This window comes from Lepidochelys kempii, chromosome 10 (assembly GCF_965140265.1).
Source record: "Lepidochelys kempii isolate rLepKem1 chromosome 10, rLepKem1.hap2, whole genome shotgun sequence".
Lineage (NCBI taxonomy): Eukaryota > Metazoa > Chordata > Testudines > Cheloniidae > Lepidochelys > Lepidochelys kempii.
In genome coordinates this window covers 32,624,009-32,639,593 of record NC_133265.1, presented here as the reverse complement: position 1 = coordinate 32,639,593, position 15,585 = coordinate 32,624,009, and the positions used below count along the sequence as shown (strand labels likewise).

Sequence of the window (15,585 nt, the reverse complement as noted above, 5' to 3'; positions counted from 1 at the left end):
GCTTCAATAATTAAAGAGCTAAAATTTTTTATTTTGAACATGTAATGGTAAAGGTGAGACAAGTTAGCCTTGTTAAAGTAAAAGTATGTCAAGTAATTCCTGGGATAATTTAAAGTTAAAGGTATTAAGTCCTCAATTGTTGCTGTGCCTTTAAGTTATGATTTTTGGTTCCAAGTCGAAAAGCTGACAGGGGACCCTGAAAAACAAAAGGCAGCAACATACTTGGACTCTGGGGCCAGCAGCCAACATGTTGCTGTACAAAGATAAAGAGGAATTGCCTTTCCTGGCAGGCACTGTTAAATGGTTTTGTCTGTGAAAAAATAACTAGACAAGCAGAACTGCTTTTAACCAAGGATTTGGTTTAATGGGCATTAAGAATTGGTGCCCATGGACGCCGGTCCTAAAACATGACAAATGTCAAACAAAGCAATTAATTTTTGAAGTCCTCAAACCTTTGTTTTATATTTAAACAATGGAGCTTGGACTCTGAAGCAGAACACATGTAACTAATATCAGCTGGCTTTGTTGTAGCAATGACACCATGCCTTTGAAATAGATGCCCCTTTAAACTAGGCGATGCCTGATGTAAATGTCAAAACGAAATTAGTAAATGCAAACAGGTGGAAACAAAACCCTATTCACCACCCTTCTAACCTGCAAAAAAGTGCAGGGGGTGAAGAGGGTAGGAGAAAAAGTAAAGGAGGTAAATTGAAGTATTAAGCATATGCATAGAATGCTTTGTTGCTTGCTTATTGGTCATGTGGGCTATTAGTTAAATGTTGTTGGTTTAATAAGTTAATAGATACAGAAGTTGTTATTTTTATCCTCTGTGAAGACAACCCTCATTTCTCCCCATCTCCTCTGGAAAACATTTCACTTCTGAAACTTTTGTAAGTAACCCTGTTTCCTCTATTCTTTCTGAATTGCTTCCTGAGATCATGGTGATTTGGCTCCACTGCTTTGTTCTAACCTGTTTATCGGAACCATGGAATATCCTGGAGTCTGATTTGTATGGTTCACCAGGGCTGCATTGTTAACTAACCATCTTTGTGTGTAGCAACTGGTTGGTCTGTGGCAGGAAATGATCCTGTATGTAACAGTAACTGATTGCCATATCACTGCAGCAGTTCAAAAGGCTGCCTGTTACGATCTGTCAGGTCTTTATAATAAACTCACTCTTTTTGGGATATTGTACAACCTGGGGTTGAAGCAAGAGCCCCAGCCTTGCTCAGCATAAACATGACTGTGAAATAATGCCTGTCATGGTTACTGTTCCAGGTCCTATCCCAATAGCATCCATATGCAGCTGAAAGCATGAATTCCTTACTACAGCTGGGTGTCCACCAACCCTGTGTCTCTATCCTGGGCAAACCTCATTGAATTAAGTTAAACCCTAAACAACATTGCAAAATGTTAAAGCTGAAAAAAACAAACATTCAAAAGGTTTCTATCTGTATCTCCCAAGGATAAGCAGTCAATAAAAATTTATTATCCTCAGATGGTTTATATAAACTCAAAGGGGTTATATTTTATTTAATTGTTATATTATTTTCCTTTCTACTATGTTTAAAAATGTATTGGATATTAGAATGTATGCTGTGTATAAATATTTGAAAAAGTTTAATCGATATAACACACAAATTAACTCTAAAAAGCTAAAACAAAGTGGTCGGGGAAGAAAGCAGTAATTTTTTTTCACTTATAGAGTGAGCACCCCTGTCTTTGCAGTCAACCCCCCCTGTTTTAGCAATTAACCCTACAAATGCAGGGTCGAATGACTTAGCAACCCCGATAGCAGACACTCCAACAATCTGTGACATGCAGACAGCATACAAATCTGTCATCTTAGCGGCATGGGACCCTCCAATTCCTGAACCAGCCATGCCTGCTACAATGTTGAAGAAATTGCAACTGTCCATTCCCCTTTTGGGGAAGTAAAGGGGACATGCGCGTGAGTGGGGAAGAAGTGGGAGGGTTCCCAGCTTTGAGGATTAGTGGATCTGTAGCCAACATGAGCACCAACAGAGCTGACTAGCAGCTTGTTCCCTGTCCCAGCTTCTCTCATCCTTCTGTGTCCAAGTTCACATTAATGCTCCAGCTTCAGGGCTGTTTAATGCAATCACTTGCTCTGCACTATTTTCAGATATACAGGCACGCAGGGTTAATGAAGGGAACCTACAGAAAGGCTGCCCCATACCTGTGGTAGCTTTAGAGACTGTTTCTAGGGGCTAAAACAGGTGACTGGGAGCCAGGATTCCTGGGTTCTTTTCCCAGCTCTGTTGCTGGTTCACTGGGTAACGTTGGGCAAGTCCCTTCCCCTTTCTTTGCCTTAATTTCCTTATGTGCAAATTAGGGATCATGACATTGACCGATTTCCTGGAGGGTTGTGACAGGTGCAGTTTAGTTTAGTGAGGATTGGTACATGCCTCCTCTGCCAGGAGGCTGTGCACATCACAAGCCACCCACCGCCCCATCATTCCAGCCCAGCCAGCACCCACAGGCGGCATCCTGCTCCTTGCCAATACACTAACCTCTCCACTGATCCCTACAGACGCTGTGTCCCTTCTTGCCTGCAGGATGGGGGCCACGAGGCTGGCACTGGCCTTGCTGTCCCTGGCCTACCTGCTGTGCACAGCCGCCGCGCTGAGAATCTGTGCTTTCAACATCAAGAACTTTGGAGACAGCAAGCTGTCCGACGAGACAACCGCGGGCATCATTGTGAAAGTGAGTGCTCCAGGCTGCCTGGGGTTGCGGCTTGGTGGTGCTGGCTCTGGGGCCAGCTCAGGAACTCAGCAGCAACCAGGGATGGTTTGTGTTCGCAAAGTTTTAAAAGGGCCCCATCTCGGGGATGACAGCAGGCACGTCCCAGGGGCAGAAAGGGGATCGGTACCCACTGTCCAAAGGATTGGGGGTTCATTCAGGGGGTCACTCTCTGCTGGGGAATGGGTGTGGATTCAGGCTGATCACACTCACTCCCCACACCCTGCTGCCTTGGGACTCAGCTCCCCCCGCCCTAGGATGACCAAATGTCCCAATTTTATAGGAACAGTCCTGATATTTGCAGCTTTCTTATGTAGGTGCCTATTACCCCCACCCCCGGCCCCATTTTTCACACTTGCTGCCTGGTCACCCTACGCCCCACTCACCCAGGGCATGGTCTCCGCGGGGGGTGCGGGGGGTTGGTGGCCCTCACCAGCTCCCCACTGGCAGAGGAGGACACACTAGTCAGGCTAGTGGCTGGGATGGGCAGCCCCTGCAGTCCCTGCCCCTGCCCCGTGTGTCATCATTCACACCAGGTGTGAATGATGCTAGGTAACGGGGGGAACTCGCTGCCAGGGCAGGGCAGTGGGGACCTCCCATTTACTCCGGGCAGGCTCCACTGGTGACACTTGCCCTGCTGGGGGGTCGTTCAGGGCAGATGAGGCAGAGCGGCTGCTGGGATCCGGGATCTCCCGCTGGAGACAGGCAGGGAGCTGGTATCCCAGGGCCTTGCTTGGTTCCAGCCCGTTAAAGGGGCTGTTGCCGGCACCCAGTGCCGAGAGGCAAAACAACAGCAGAGGTTGGTTTGCTACCCGGTGTGCTTCACCCAATAATCACAACGGGGTGGAGAAGCAGAAAAGTTTATTTGCAGCTGCAAAAAGGTACAGGGAGAATAGAATCTCAGATCCTGCACCCAGAGCAGGAAGTTACACAGGCTTTTATACATCCTTTCTTCAGCATACTTATCCAATAGCAAGCTGCCCTAAGTATCCATATAGCCAGCCAATCCAGTTACCAGCTAGTTCCCTTGTTTTTTGTATCATTTGTTAAACTATACATAAAGCTGCTTTATTCAGCATTGTTCTTCCATATCTCCCCTGTTTGGCCTTGCTTAGTTTCAGGCAGTCTGACTCTGCAACATACTGTTGCAGATTCTCAGCATAACTGCTGTGTGTGCCTCCAGGCGGGGGGGCCAAGGACACTTGGGCCTAGTACGCAGAGCTGCTGCGAGTGCCTCCAGGCGGGGGGGGGGGGGCAAGGACAGTTGGGCCTAGTGCGGCGGCCGGGGGAGCAAACAGGGCGGGTACGTTAAAGCGCCGCAGGGTCCTTTGCCGCGGCAGCGCTTTAACGTTGCTGCCCCTTCCCCATCGGCGGCCCGGCCGGTCCGGACCCGACCAGCCGGGCCCCCGACGTGGGAGGCAAAAGGGGCAGGGATGTTAAACCGCTGCCGTGGCAGCGCTTTGATGTGGGCTGGGTACGGGCCAGTGCGGTTCTTACCGGTACGCCGTACCGGCCCCTACCGGCTCCCTTTCACCCCGGAGTGGCAGGGAAGAAAAGAGGCCGGGGATGCCGGGGCTCAGCAGCCAGGGACATTGGCACCTCCCTGAGCCCGGTGCGCCCCTCCCCCATTCCTCCCTCACACCGGGACAGATGCCACTCAGCTAGTCACCCTAGGAAATGGCTGGAGGTTGCCAGGGCCACCCCAGCCTGGCAGCGGGATGGGCCTTTCCAAGTGCCCTTGCTCAGAGCCCAAGCCACTCAGCGGCTGCAGGGTTGGCTGGCCCGGCCATTCTTCTGGTGCCAAACCCAGCCCATGGCCTGCAGACACGGCCCCTCTGCCTCCCTGCCCCCCTCACGGCTAGGAGAAAAGAGACCCACCAACCAGGCGTCCCCGGCTCTGAACACCGGGGAATCCAAATAGCACTGAGCCAGGAGGTGCCCGGGCTGTGGGCTGGCTGGGTGCACTGCAATTGCACCCTGCCCAGGGCTGTTTGCAGTCCTATAGCATGACAGGCAGGCTCAGCTGCCTCCTCTCTGGAAAGGGTGCAGCTTTCGAGCCAGAAGAGAGGCACCGCCATGCCTGCGCTCACCTCCGGGGGAAGCCAGAGAGATGGGCCCAACCCAGGCCAAATCTGGGCCTGGACTCCTGACTGCAGTGCTCTGTGCTCCTACACGGAGGCTGGGTTCTGGTGTGTGGAGCCGGCCCAGGTAGAGACAGGATCCGCTGTGACCCAGGCCACAGGCCGCTGGAGCAGGACCTGACTTTTGCTGCACGGTGCCCCCTCCTTGTCTCTTAGCTCCGAGGGGATGCTGTGGCTGTGCGTCAAGAGGCTCTTCACTGTTCTGTGACCTCAGGCAAGTCCCTTCCCCACTCCGTGCTCTGGAGAGCCTGGCAGGGCACAGGCACCAGCTACTACCTTGATTCCCCAGATTGCAGAGTCGGGGGGCTCCATCTGTCCCTCAGTGGGGTTCCAGCGCTGTCCGTGAGGCTGGCCCATTGCACATGTACAATTCGAGTGGCACTGGAGCCATCTTCGTCCCTCTCTGGGGCTGTGTATCGCACCATGCCGGTGTCCACTGACCGCAGGGCCCAGCGCTCTGCACCCAGCCCACAGCCAGTGCACATCAGGGCAGGGAACAGAGCTGCCCCTCCAGCCCTCCCTGCCGTTTGCTCCCGGCTGTGCGCTGACAACTGCCCCCATGCCGCCCGCAGATCCTGTCGCGGTACGACATTGCCCTGGTGCAGGAGGTGCGGGATGCCGATCTCAGCGCCGTGACCAACCTCCTAGACCAGCTCAACAGGTAACCTCCGGAGTAGGTGGCAGGGACATGTCTCAGTCCCCATTAGTGATTGTGACCGAATCCAACGGAAGTCATTCAGTTAGGGTGAACTGCAAAGAATGGGACAGACAATCCCCAAAGCTGGGGGATATTCCAATACTTAGATTTACCAAACCAGCACAAAACTGCTTCTATAATATCTCACTGGTTACCCAGGAGTCAATAACACAGTTCCTTTAAAGCAACCCGGTCTCAGGCCTCCACCCAGAAACCCAAGTAAGATATGATGAAGATTACTGAAAATCTTATTCATCATATAAGAAAGATCTACCAATCCCAAAGGATCGGACACATTACCTCCCAGGTTAATGAATATTTCAGATCTTACCAAATACACACTACAGCCAATTCTTATTATAAACTAAAATTTATTTAAAAAAAGAAAAGAGAGAGTATTTGTAGTTGTAAAGAGTTCTTTCAGAATTAGTTCATAGGTTATAGTTCAATGTTTATATTCAGGGTGTTCCAGCTTAGGACTGGGATCTCAGCCTTATGACTTAAGCTTCCCCTGCATGAAGCATCAAGCACGTCAGAGATAAAAAGGATTGGGACCCAAGGCATCTTTATACAGTTTCAGGCCTTCTTGTGATAGCTCAGAGTCTTAGGTGAACAATAGACACTCATGGGGACTTTGAAGTGGATCCATTTCCTAAGCATCGCTGGTAATTATCTACACAGATTAACATAAGGCAATTGCCCGTTTTCCATCATTCTCAGGTAATTTGCTATAAATTTCAAAGCGAGATGAACACAGTGATAACCTATGTTTACAGGTTTCAGAGTGGTAGCCGTGTTAGTCTGTATCAGCAAAAAGAGTCTCTAAGGTGCCACAAGTACTCCTATGTTTACAGTTCAATTAAATGTTAATATTCCCTTTGGATCTCTGAATCAATAGCTATAGTGACAGACAGGAACTGTCTGTTTACATGGCTAACATTTACAAGATATAAGTACACACATACAATTACCATCACCTCCAATTCTCTAACAATACAGGTTTGCATTTCAAAGTTCTAGCTTATCTAGTATGGAGTGGCCCTAATTACCATTCACACGTCTCTAATGGTTGACTCTGTATCATTTATCCTGAAGAATCCTTACCCTTTCTGGCCATACAGCACACTTTGTATAAGATTTGTTGCAATTATATAACAGTGGTAGCAACAATGATTTGCATGGTCATATTTTAAATTAGACAATGTCACAGTGATAAACGAGGCCACAGAGCAGTCACCAGGCAAAGGGGCCGGCTCCAGGCTCCAGGGTCTGGGAGGCCAAATCCAGCCTTGTCAGCACGAGATCCTCAGCTGGACGGGGCCACGTATCTGTGCATAGGGCTGTGTCAGTGTCAGGAAGGGACTCATGCGCTGCACAGCAGCAGATGGCACGTAACCATGTGTCCTTGGCTCGACAGCGAGAGAGTCTCCTTCAGCTCCCGTGGTCAGTGGGCGCACAGAGAGTGCAGGCTGGAGATCAGCAGGTGAAAGGTGCGAGCACAGGGCGAAGGAGCATTGTGGGCTGGCTAATTAGCTGGCGTCTGTAGGGAGAAGATCTGAGTGCCAAGTAAGTGACTAGTGCCAGGACCCGCCTCTGCCCCATATAAAGAGCAGGGCAAAGGGGAGCAGAGGGAGAGTAAAGCGGGGAATGGCTCGGGGGGGACGGGAGATGTTTTTCTGGCAGGTCCACACACAGGACCTGGCTCCCTTGGCACTCCCGCTGGGTACATTGGAGGCACCCCACTTACACTGTTGGAGTGGGAGGCTCAGAGCTGAGGCCAGCCTGTGAGGTCATCACTGCTGTTCTCCTTTGTGTCCCCCCGCAGTGCGTCGAAGCATCAGTACAGCTATGAGATCAGCGAGCCTCTGGGTCGGGAGAACTACAAGGAGATGTACCTCTTCATTTACAGGTAACAGGGCTCATGGAAGAGGCTGGATCAGCAGCTGCCAGCCTGGAGACAGGCCTGGCTTGCCTCCCCCTGTGTACATCAGCAGCAACTCCTGGGGAACCTGACCCACGGCATCTGTGGTGCTCCTGACCCCACACAGAGTGGCCCCTTCACACCTCCTCTCAGGCCCCTTTTAAGCTGGCAGCGTGGTGTAGAGGGGTCTTAGTTTAAACAAGAATGAGGGCCACAGTGTTTGGGCACAAGGCAATCTCTTGGTCTAGGGGGAGTGAGGGCTGGGATCTGGGGGTCAGAGCTAAGGCCCTTTGCATCACAGTAGCTGTGTATTTACATGCTTCTAAACACGTCTGTTGGACAGCATGTCCCACATGCGGCATTTCCTGCCTGGATGATATTTGCTTGGCGGGTGTCATGGGACAAGCACCCCGCATCCCCTCTTGGGGCAGGGTGAGGGTTGTTATTTCCCCGCAGCTGAGTTTGTACGATCACCCCTTGTCTTGGGACAGCGTAACCTAGGGGTAAAAATCAATATGAGTGCCCTCCCTCAGGGCTGCATGGCCCAACGGCCAGAGTCAGTATAACTGCCCTCTCCTTCAGGCCTGTGGGGCCTAATGGCCAGTCAGGGGAATGGGCCACCACCAGGGTGGGTGGCAACCATGTAGGGGGACCTGGTCCCTCCCTGCTCCATCGGGTCCCCGCTCAGTGCCAAGTATGTTTGCCACTTAGTCAGCAGGAACACTGCCATCTGAAACACACTGACACCATCCAACACATTGACTAATGCCCCCTGAGCTCCTTCCTACGCTGTCTAGGTGCAATGGTCCTGGCATCTCCAAGATATTTGGGCTCCTCAGCCTATGCGGCTCTCAGTAGCTCTGTCGCTCCTTGGGCATCTGCAGGAGCTTGGGCATTCACCTGGGTCTCAGGCTAAATCTTTTGTGGACCCCTTAGACATAGTCCCTGGACCCCCAGAGGTCCGCAGACCACAGGTTGAGAATCATGGCTCTAGAGGACATTGGTATCGGGCTGTATCCGAGCAGTCCAGATGTGTTAAAACCCCTGAGTCAAACAACAGACAACAGCATCATGAACAAACCTTATAGTGAACCATTGCTGCCTGATGCTCTCAGCACCCTGGGGCTGGCTTGGCACGGAGCTCCGACATGGACCAAAGGGACCCTGCTGCCCCCAGGCCACCCCACTGCGTTCCAACAGCTGAACAAATGAACGAATGAACAATGGGCCAGAGCCACAGTTGGTATTGACGGGGGCAGCGCTGTCAAGGGCCGTGGAGCTATATCAACCGACACCAGCTGAGGATCTGGCCCATTGCCTCAGGACCAATTTCTCCTGTGTTGACAAGGAAGCTCTCAGCACTGAGGAGCTGTAGCAGCAGGTGATCCACTGGGCATGAGACCTCTGCCTTCTGGTGACCCGTTAGGCTGGAGATGTACTGACAAAGCTGCATTGTAATAGCTGGGGACGGGGACGCTACAGGCTGGGATTGAGGGGCACCGGCAGAGCTGTGGGTGGGGAGCCCAGGGCTAGGAAGGTAGGGGGCTGTGGGTCAGGATTGAGGGGTGCTGGCAGAGCTGTGGGTGGGGAGCGCAGGGCTGGGACAGTAGGGGGCTGTGGGTCAGGACTGAGGGGTGGGGAGCTCCTACCAAGCCAAACCCTCTGGCATGAACAGCTGGAGCCCCCTTCCTGTCCTCTTACTGACTCTCTCCCCTCCCTGCTGTTTCCCCCCAGGGAGCAGACGGTGTCTGTAGTGGCCACGTACCAGTATCCAGACCCAAGCAACATCTTCAGTCGGGAGCCCTTCATTGTAAAGTTCTCATCCCCCAACTCGAGTAAGCAGAGCCCACTGGCAGGAGTGACCCCAACCCCCGCCCAGCCCCATGCAGGGCCCTGCTCCCAGTTTGCAGCATCCTGAAGATCAAGTCACCAACCAGAGACTCAGAGCAGCTGTGAGCCCCACTGAGCTGGAGCAGGCTGGCGAGCCACATCCTCGAGTGGAGTGAATGTCTGGGCAGGAGTGATGTAGGATCCACGTGCTGGCTTGTGCGCTGTGCTGAGGGGGTGACATATTCATGGCCCCAGGACGGGTGCATTGTCACTGCTTCCAGCAGGGAGGGACCCGGCCCTCCTGCTCTGGGCTTAGGCCCTGGTGCTGGAGGGCAGGGAGACTCTGCTACGTCTGAGAAGTGTGGCTGTGGGGGTCCGAGGGTACCGGCTCATACAGTACGCAGAGGACTGAACCCTGCAGTCACATTCAGCTACAACCCAGTGTATGTGCATAGCGAGAGCTGCACAGGAGGGATGTGACGAGATGCTCGGATCTCCACCCTGGATTCCCCATTCTCACCCACCCAGTGGGGCATGGGGCTCTGGCTATGTTGGCTAATAGGGGACAGGACACTCATAGATGTAGACCAGGGGAGGGCAAACTACGGCCCGTGGGGATTTCCAGCCCCATGGCACAGTGGGGCTAAGCAGGCTCCCTGCCTGCCCTGTCCCAGCACTGCTCCTGGAAGCGGCTGGCCCCACGTCTCTGTGGCCCCAGGGGTGGGGGCAGAGGGCTCCGTGCGCTGCCCTTGCCTGCAGGCACCACCCACCGCAGCTCTCATTGCCCAGGAATGGGGAACCGTGGTCAATGGGAGCTTCGGGGGTGGTACCCGCAGGCGAGGGCAGTGCGTGGCGGAGCTGCCTGCCCCAGCCCACCCCCAGGAGCCACTGCTGGACATGCTGGCCACTTCCGGGAGCGGCACAGGGCCAGGGCAGGCAGGCAGCCTGCTTTAGCCCCACTGCACGCCACTGCCACCCCAGAGCCGCTCAAGGTAAGCAGCACCGGGCCAGAGCCCGCACCCCTCCTGCACCCCGCACTCCAACCCCCTGCCCTGAGCCCCATAACCCCCTGCCTTGAGCCCCCTGCCCTGAGCCCCCTCCTGCACTCCACAGCTCCTCCTGCCTTGAGCCCCCAACCTCCTGCCCTGAGCCCCCTCCTGCACTCTGCATCCCCTCCTGAACCCCAACCCCTTGCCCTGAGCCCCTGCATACCACACCCCCTCCCACACCCTGCACTCCCTCCCGCACCCCAACCCCCTGCCCCAGCTCTACATTCATGGCCCTGCATGCAATTTCCCCACCCAGATGTGGCCCTTGGGTGAAAAGTTTTCCCACCCCTGATATAGACGAAGGGAGAGAGCTGAACATGTCCCCTGGGCGGGGGCACTCTTGTCCCCACTAGGTCAGGGCGCCCCAGGGCAGCGCTACTGGAGGTGTTACTGAAGCTGACGGACAAACCTTATGGTTCAGGACTGTGTGTGTTCACGCACGTGTGTATGGTGGCTCTGTGTGTGTGTGTGCACACGCATGTGTATGATGGCTCTGAGTGTGTGCACACGTGTGTTGGCTCAGTGTGTGTATGATGGCTGGGTGTGTATGAGTATGAGATGGCTGGGTGTCTGCGTGTGAAAGCTCTGCGTGTGTGCGAGATGGCTCTGTGTGTGTGTGTGTGCGATGGCTGGGGGGTGTGGGTGTGGGTGAGAGAGAGATGGCTGGCTGGGTGTGTGATGGTTGGGTGTGTGTGAGCATGAGATGGCTGTGTGTGTGATGACTGTGTGTGTTTGTGAGAGCTTTGCATATGTTGTGCGAGATGGCTCTCTGTGTGCATGTGTGTGATCACTCTGTAACTTGTGTCTCTGGCAGAGGTGCAAGAGTTCGTGCTGGTGCCCCTCCATACGGCCCCCAGTGAGGCTGTGGCAGAGATCGACGCCCTCTACGATGTCTACTTAGATGTCATCGACAAGTGGGGGACTGACGTAAGCAGAAGTATCTGGGTGCAAACCTAGCCCTGTGTGAATGTACGACGGGGCTTTAGATTCACAGCTGTTATGGCCAGAAGGGCCTGTTCTGACCATCCAGTCTGAGCTCCTGCATCGTCCAGGGTAGAGAACCCAGGTCCCTCTCCCCCTTGCTTAGAGCTGGGTTGGTATTAACTATACAGTTCCTGTGGAACCCACAGCGTCCATCGGCTGCTGCCTCTGGGCCACCACGCTAGCTAGGAAGGAGCCAGCTGCGCAGGCAATCAGCTGAAATCTCATTCCCAGAGGAGCTGGCTGGGATGCTCCATGGTCTGGAGTGTGCTCCCAGACAACTCCAGGGTGATGCTGGCATAGTTCCACTGACAGCAGCGTGACATACCCCCAGTGTAAATAGCCGTCTGTGTCTCCGGCTCTGTGGGATGGTGGCTAAATGCCACGAAAATGCCCACATTTCTCTGAGGCAGATCACGTGCCGTCACCACCTCCTGCAGGCCTGGCTCTGTGGGGCACGGACCGGGCAGTTTATGGACAGACTTGGAGCTCCCCTGATTCCAGGTGGCTGCTCCTGCAGGGACAGCCTCTGCTGGCAGAGTATAAGAGCTCTGTGCTTAGTGCCTGGTCCTGCATCAGTAGCACGTCTCTGGGAGGTTGGTGGCTGGCAAAATGCCTTTTTGATGGAAAATGCGGTTTCTGCAAAATCAACATTTTCTTTGGGGAAAATGTTTATGGAAAAATGTTGATTTTCCTGCAGGAAAAGGGAAACGAACTATCTGATGTAGGGTCATGTTGACCCGAAGCACAGGGTTGTTGAATGGCATCAAAACATTTCATTTTGAGGAGGTCTGGCAGTGAAGCATCTGCCAATTCTGCAGCAGGGCCTCATTACCCATTCTCCCCATGGGATCTCTGGATGGACTACATCTCCCATGATACACCACAGTCTCCCCTCAAGATGTAGTCTGGTCAGGGAATGTGGCTCAGTGGGTGAATGGGGGCATAAGGCACCTGGACTACAACTCCCATGAGGCAATGCAGCAGCTTCGGCACATGCCTTTTAACAGCTGACCCCAAACAAAAGGTTTAGACCTTTCCAAATCAAACCTTTCTACTCTGGGTAAAACTTTGATATTTTGACTTTTCGTCCCAATTCAAGACAAAACCAAACAGTGAAATTTCAGCCTTTCCCCAGGATGCAAATTCTGCTTTTCACTCAGTCCTCACCGCACAGTCCAAAGGGTGCTCAGGCACTGACTGCGTCTCTCTCATGCCCGATCCCAGTGCCTGCCAGTACCGAACACACAGCCCATTCACGCCATTCCTTCTGTAGAATATCATGTTCCTTGGAGACTTCAACGCCGACTGCTCCTACGTCAAGAACGGGGACTGGGGGTCCATCCGCCTGCGCACCAGCGAGGTGTTCAAGTGGCTCATCCCTGACAGTGCAGACACCACCGTTGGGAAGTCAGACTGCGCCTACGACCGGTGAGACGCTGCCTTTCCGAGCGTCACAATGGGCAGGCCTCTCTTGGCAAGCACGGCGCAGCCCTGGGGCCTGAACATTCCTCCGGCCCTGCAGGGAGAGACTCCGGCTCCTGGCACAGGCAGAGACCCACCTACAGATGCAGGAGATATCCAAGGGTTCCCTCTGTATTTCCTGGTGGGCTATTAACAAGTCTCAGAACAGGTGGAGTAACTTGGGCCTGTCAGGAGAATGGCTGTGTGTGGGAGGGTGTGTGCATGCCTGCTGGGGGAAGGTTGGCTGAAGCCAGCAGTCCGATTGTGTGGGCAACATGAGCGCAGCACAGAGGACATGAGAGTGAATGAAGCTGCTGACGGCGATCCTCCGTCTGGGGGATCCACAGAGCAGTTGTGATTCAGGACTCACAGGGCACTCTGCTGGCTGCCTGTGCCTGCATTCCCTCTTGTGGCTGAACTAGAAGAGCTTCAGCGAAAGCCTTGGGTGGGGGCTTCTTTGCCTAGGTCTTAGCTCTTGTTTTTCATCAGAGACCCACTCTCGGAGGCCTGGCACAGACAATGGCAGATGGCATTTGGTGTCGGGGAAAAGAAGGGCTGAAGACTAGCCCAGCACTGATACTAACCCCAGATCCTCGGAGTTGGGATTTTTCCTTGCTGTGTTTGAATCTGAAATGAAAGCCCCTGGAAAGTGCAGGGGTTTAACCCCGAGTCTTGTGTTGTCATGTTCCAGGATTGTGGTGTGCGGCCCCAAGCTGAAGAAAAGCATCAAGCCCAAGTCTGCTGATGTCTATGATTTCCAACACGCTTTCAAACTGGAGGAAGCCGAGGTGTGGTGGGCTGAAACTGAGAGCAAACATTTAATTCCTTTAGACAGCGAAGCTCTTCCTGCTTGTTAAATTCCGGGGTAGACCCCTGGCTGTGCGGGACAGTCATACTAGGGACATCCTTAAGAACCAGACAGGGCCTCTGGCCAGACCCAAGCATCCTCGTTTATAAAACATTTTGAAAAAATGACAGGGATGTCTGCAACTCTGCCAGGAAAAGGTGAGCTCTCAAGGCTTTATAACTGGGAGTTTTGGATGCCTGTAGCACTCACAAGTGATGAAGCAAACAGGTCACTGATGACCTCCATAAACCACAGCTTCCCACCCTCCTCTGTGTGCACTCCATCAGCATCCAAGGGTTGTCGCAAAGGTGGTGGGAACTATTTTTTACGTCCCTTCGTGGGTAGGTGTCTTTAGTGGCCAGGAGTCCATAGCGCACCAAGGATAAAGAAAACAATAACTCATGCATTTAAAACTTCTCTAAACGAGCTCTTCTCTCCCTAGAAACCTACAGCTTGAAAGTCAAGGGTGTCAGGCCCTTCCCCTAGAAAACTCCAGCTTGGGGATAGTTCTAGCTCTGTAAGGCTAAGGGAGAGCTTCACCCTTTCTGAGACCCAGCTGGGGACATTGCCAGTCTTGAGGTTGGGCAAGGGAAAGGCCCCTGGGAAGGTTACCCGCTGCACATGTAGCCAGGTGGATCTAAGCTGGTGGAGCTGTTACACTGTGTCCCCACTTGCTGTTCCCATGCAGGCCCTGGCTGTCAGCGACCATTTCCCGGTGGAGGTGACGCTGAAGGCTCACTGAAGCTCCAGGCTGCCTTCACCAGCACCTGCTCAGAATCCTCTCCCTCTGCAGCAGTGGAGCGTGGCTGCCCAGCCCCACCAACTGTAACTATCATCCCGAAAGGACCCTCAGCACCAGCATTGGCCATCCCTGCAGGACAACATCGTTGGCCGAACCAGCCCTCCTCGTACAGCCAGGGTTTAAGTCAATGCCACGTTAGCAAAAGATGCCGGCGTGGCAGCCCTGATGCCTGAGGTCCTAAGTCACAGGACAGCCAGTACAAGCAGCTAGCAGGCCCATCTGCCACCCATCACAGCCTGGCTCTGCAGCAGCCCAGTTGTAAGTGGGGTTCTATCTACCAGGCCCATTCAGCCCTTGGCAGCACCCTCCATCTATCAGAGCACAATGACCTTCAGCTACTATGAACCTGAGCTGGATTCCAACTGCAGTCTGATTTCCAAACAATACTTGCCTGGAAGGATGCATTTGGTCCCAGGGTTTCCTTATCCAAAATTACTGTATGTGTAAACACTGTAACTTGTGGCCTCAGGTGAAGGGAAATGACCCCTTTGCCTGTAGCCACCTGTTAGGATACAGATATTCAGGCCTGTCTGTCAAGGCCTGTACTCTAAGAATTTAGGTGTATTCTTATCACTTGGCTAGTTAGAGGTATAAAAGAAAGAATCAAAATCACTGTCTGCCGGTGTAAGGTCCTTCTCTTACTGTGACAGTCCCAGGTCCTGTTCTTAGGCTAAGGCCTTTGGCTAACCAACAGAGGCAGCCATAAGCTGGGAAGCGAATGGTCACATCCTCACATTCCAACCTAGTCACATTGAAATAAGGTGCTATTGGGCTGTTAGGAATACAATCCTGCCCTGATAGTGCCTATTGCCTCCAGAGAAAGGGAAGTGCCTAGAAGATGTAAAAGGAAACTTAGTTTGATAGCATCCTGTCTGGCAAGAACTCACTTATCAATAGCTGGGATGTGAAATCCTCACTTCTGTATTGTCATTATAGTTCCCACTTTGCTATTGTTTGTCTGTATAATCTCTGTCTGGTTCTGTGATTGTTCCTGTCTGCTGTATAATTAATTTTGCTGGGTGTAAACTAATTAAGGTGGTGGGATATAACTGGTTACATAATCATGTTACAATATGTTAGGACTGGTTAGTTA

At 52.9% G+C, this 15,585-nt stretch overlaps 1 protein-coding gene across 2 annotated transcripts; it reads left to right on the top strand.

The window, feature by feature from the left end:
• Positions 1-836: 836 nt before the first annotated feature.
• On the top strand, positions 837-14,878 carry DNASE1L2 (deoxyribonuclease 1 like 2). Of its 2 annotated transcripts, none has more exons than XM_073361415.1 (9): positions 837-890; positions 2,552-2,724; positions 5,474-5,562; positions 7,424-7,507; positions 9,254-9,354; positions 11,213-11,325; positions 12,656-12,810; positions 13,535-13,631; positions 14,379-14,878. In XM_073361415.1, the coding sequence occupies exons 2-9, from the start codon at positions 2,578-2,580 to the stop codon at positions 14,430-14,432; spliced, it is 840 nt and encodes a 279-aa protein (XP_073217516.1). In that variant the 5' UTR covers positions 837-890; positions 2,552-2,577; the 3' UTR covers positions 14,433-14,878. The 2 variants fall into 2 exon arrangements, with proteins under 2 accessions (XP_073217516.1, XP_073217515.1); XM_073361414.1 differs by having other exon boundaries at positions 839-890; positions 2,577-2,724.
• Positions 14,879-15,585: the final 707 nt, after the last annotated feature.